Source organism: Triticum dicoccoides, chromosome 4B, assembly GCF_002162155.2.
Source record: "Triticum dicoccoides isolate Atlit2015 ecotype Zavitan chromosome 4B, WEW_v2.0, whole genome shotgun sequence".
NCBI classification, from domain to species: Eukaryota; Viridiplantae; Streptophyta; class Magnoliopsida; order Poales; family Poaceae; genus Triticum; species Triticum dicoccoides.
In genome coordinates this window covers 104,210,547-104,213,680 of record NC_041387.1, presented here as the reverse complement: position 1 = coordinate 104,213,680, position 3,134 = coordinate 104,210,547, and the positions used below count along the sequence as shown (strand labels likewise).

Here is a 3,134-nt window from a genome sequence, read left to right as displayed (position 1 = left end):
TCTTGATCAAATAAGATACCAAAGATGATAGGTTTTACATTAATTTCTGCAAATTATCTGACTGTAGTTGATAGTATTCGCAAAAGGACCATCTTAACCAGTGCATGTCAGCTGGGAAGCATGACAATTGCGAACCATTTGCATGGAAATTTATGTTGGTCGACAATGACAAGTTTAGTTGACAAACATGGCAAATCTGCATGTTCGGTTTTTTTGCCGGGATTTGCCGTGCTTCCAAACTAAATTTTCCATATAAATAACCGTAATAAACGTTTGATTTGTCATTCCCTCTGAGTGAACTTAAGAAAACAGCAAAAAATAAGAATTAAATACAGTGGCTGACTAGGTAAACGGAGATTTTGTCTTGTGGACGCCAAAGTACACTTTCAGCGTGCTTTCGATTCTCAAATGGTTCGGAATACACAAATTTAGACCGAGTATCAGATGAATTTCCAAGTGAAACTGAAGAGAGCGACAATCACATTGCAACCAATTTGCATCCACCCCCCAAAAGTGGAGCTCCTAATATTTACATAAATTAATACAGAAGTCTTCAGACCTATGAAACTAAAAAAACAATCAAATCAAACATGCTTGAATCTAAAAAGAAATCGATGCATGACCTGACCGTCCCACGAACTCGTGGGGAAGAAGATGGTGGGTGTGGGGCAGCTGAGGAGGGGGTCGTGGAAAAAGGAGAGGGACACGGGAGCTTATTACTCGCTAGAATTGGGGGACCACTTGTTTTTTGTGGCTTTTTGCTCGTGGGTGGGAGGAGGCGGCGCGCGAGCCAGGTGGCACCTAGTTGGGGGTGGATTTCCTAGTATGGATGGGAGGGGGGACAAAAACTTACCGAATCGACCAATCCGCTCGGGATCACTAGCGAGCCCATGGCTGCTCGCTAGACATGTCTAAGAATCTTATTTGTCTTGGAGTATAAATGCAAAGGTGGTAGCTTCTGGTTGGCTAGCAAAGTAGCAAAGCTCGGGTAGAAAATTGTTTCGCATATCTCATGCTCGTCACCTTTTTTAAGAGAGGTCAAAATCACATACCGAATCCCAATTTCAAATGTATATACGCAACACCACCCGAATCCAACCGATGGACACAATAGCTCGGAATCCAAAAGATGGACAGTAGCTAAGCACGGAGAATAGTTTTCGTATTATTAGCTTGAAGCATGCCCTGCATGGGTGTACGGAAAAGCCACATGATTACCAAGTACAATCTACTCCCTCTGTGTCATAATATAAAAACGTTTTTGACACTATATTAGTGTCAAAACGCTCTTATATTATGAGACGGAGGGAGTAGATACCAAGGAAAACCCGTCAGATTGAACATCCGTGGCTTCTGTAGGTTAAGGGCTAAACAAATGCTTCTCAACTGATGAACAGAACCCTCAAAGATTGCTGGCACATAGTTTCAAGCAGATAACATTTTGTATCAGTTGCGGATCAAACTCTAGTTACAGGCAGAATGATATACACCCTGCCTCCGTTGGTCTTACAATTTCAAAAAAATTGATTATCTTCTCTATTGCAGTTGCCCAGCACGTTAATTGTAAGCAATTTTCACGTGATGCACTCTCTGCGCATGAACTGTGTACCTATTTTGAAAGCATGAATGGTGTTCCACTTTCATCTAAGTTTTCAGTTTAAATATCAAACAGGAGGACCTACGTGTGGAGACAGTGTTTTTTGTCCTGCTTTTAAATTGCACACAAAGCACGGTTACTAAACATTACTTAGCCAACTACAGAACTTCCATCCAGAATCCAATTTACTTCCCTTCCATATTTCTTGTAAAAATTCTGAATCCCATTCCCTTACCCATCAGCCAAGCCTGTAGTATTATTATGGACAAACGAAACAATGCTTCCATGAATGAAGTATAAGGGTGTGGCTAGGACTCATCTAGATGTGACATAACTATGTCACATCTAAGCATGACATCACACAACATCAGCAAAAAACAATTAAAAATATATTTTGTACAAATCTTGAAGCCCCTAATTATGTGATGAACTACTTAGATGTGACATTTTTAAAAAACATCTAGATGTGAATCAGTCATTCTGATGAAGAAAACCCGGGGAGTAACAGGAAAATGATAAAAGATAAATTTTGAGCTGTACATCTGGAGTGGTACACAATCAAGCTGGTAGCTTTTATATTATATATATGCAAACTGTCTCAGTGTCGAAGCAAATAGCATCATGAAAATAAATACTAATCAGGCGAAAGTTCATGTCAAATAATAGCATGGGAATATCGTAAACTTATGTGATGGTTCTCTTGATCAAATAAGATACCAAAGATGATAGGTTTTACATTAATTTCTGCAAATTATATGACTGTAGTTGTAGCATTCGGAAAAGGACCATCTTAACCATTGTACGTCAGCTGAGAAGCATGACAATTGCGAACCATTTGGATGGAAATTTATGTTAGTCGAGAATGACAAGTTTAGTTGACAAGCATGGCAAATCCGCCCGAATTTGTTTTTTTTTTTTTGCCAGGATTTGCCGTGCTTCCAAACTACATTTGCCATATAAATTCCCGTGATAATCATTTGATTTGTCATTCCATTCGAGCGAACTTAAGAAAATATCAAAGTTTACAGAATTAAATACAGTGGCCAAGTAGGTAAACGGAGATTTTGTCTTGTGGACCCAGAGTACACTTTCAGCGTGCTTTCGATTCTCAAATGGTTCAGAATACACAAATTTAGACCGAATATCACATGAATTTCCCAGAGAAACTGAAGAGAGCGACAATCACATTGCAAGCAATTTGCATCCACCTCCCTAAAGTGGAACTCCTAATATTTACATAAATTAATACTGACATCTTCAGACCTACGAATGAAACTAAAAAAATCAATCAAATCAAACATGCCCAAATCTACCTCGCAAAAAAAACATGCCCAAATCTAAAAAGAAATCCAGGCATGACCTGACCGTCCCACGAACTCGTGGGGAAGATGGTGGGTGTGGGGCAGCTGACGAGGGGGTCGTGGAAAAAGGAGAGGGACGCGGGAACTTAGTACTCGCTAGAATTGGGGGACCACTTGCTTTTTGCTTGTGAGTCGGGGGAGGGGGAGGCGGCGCGCGAGCCAGGTGGCACCTAGCC

The 3,134-nt window shown here is 40.4% G+C and overlaps 1 protein-coding gene across 1 annotated transcript in view; it reads right to left on the bottom strand.

The window, feature by feature from the left end:
- Nucleotides 1-1,140: 1,140 nt before the first annotated feature.
- LOC119292562 overlaps nucleotides 1,141-3,134 on the bottom strand; it is a 52,282-nt gene continuing 50,288 nt past the window's right edge. The window contains exon 3 of the mRNA XM_037571362.1: nucleotides 1,141-1,185. Coding sequence (XP_037427259.1) covers nucleotides 1,141-1,185 — 45 coding nt within the window. The remainder of the gene's footprint in view (nucleotides 1,186-3,134) is intronic.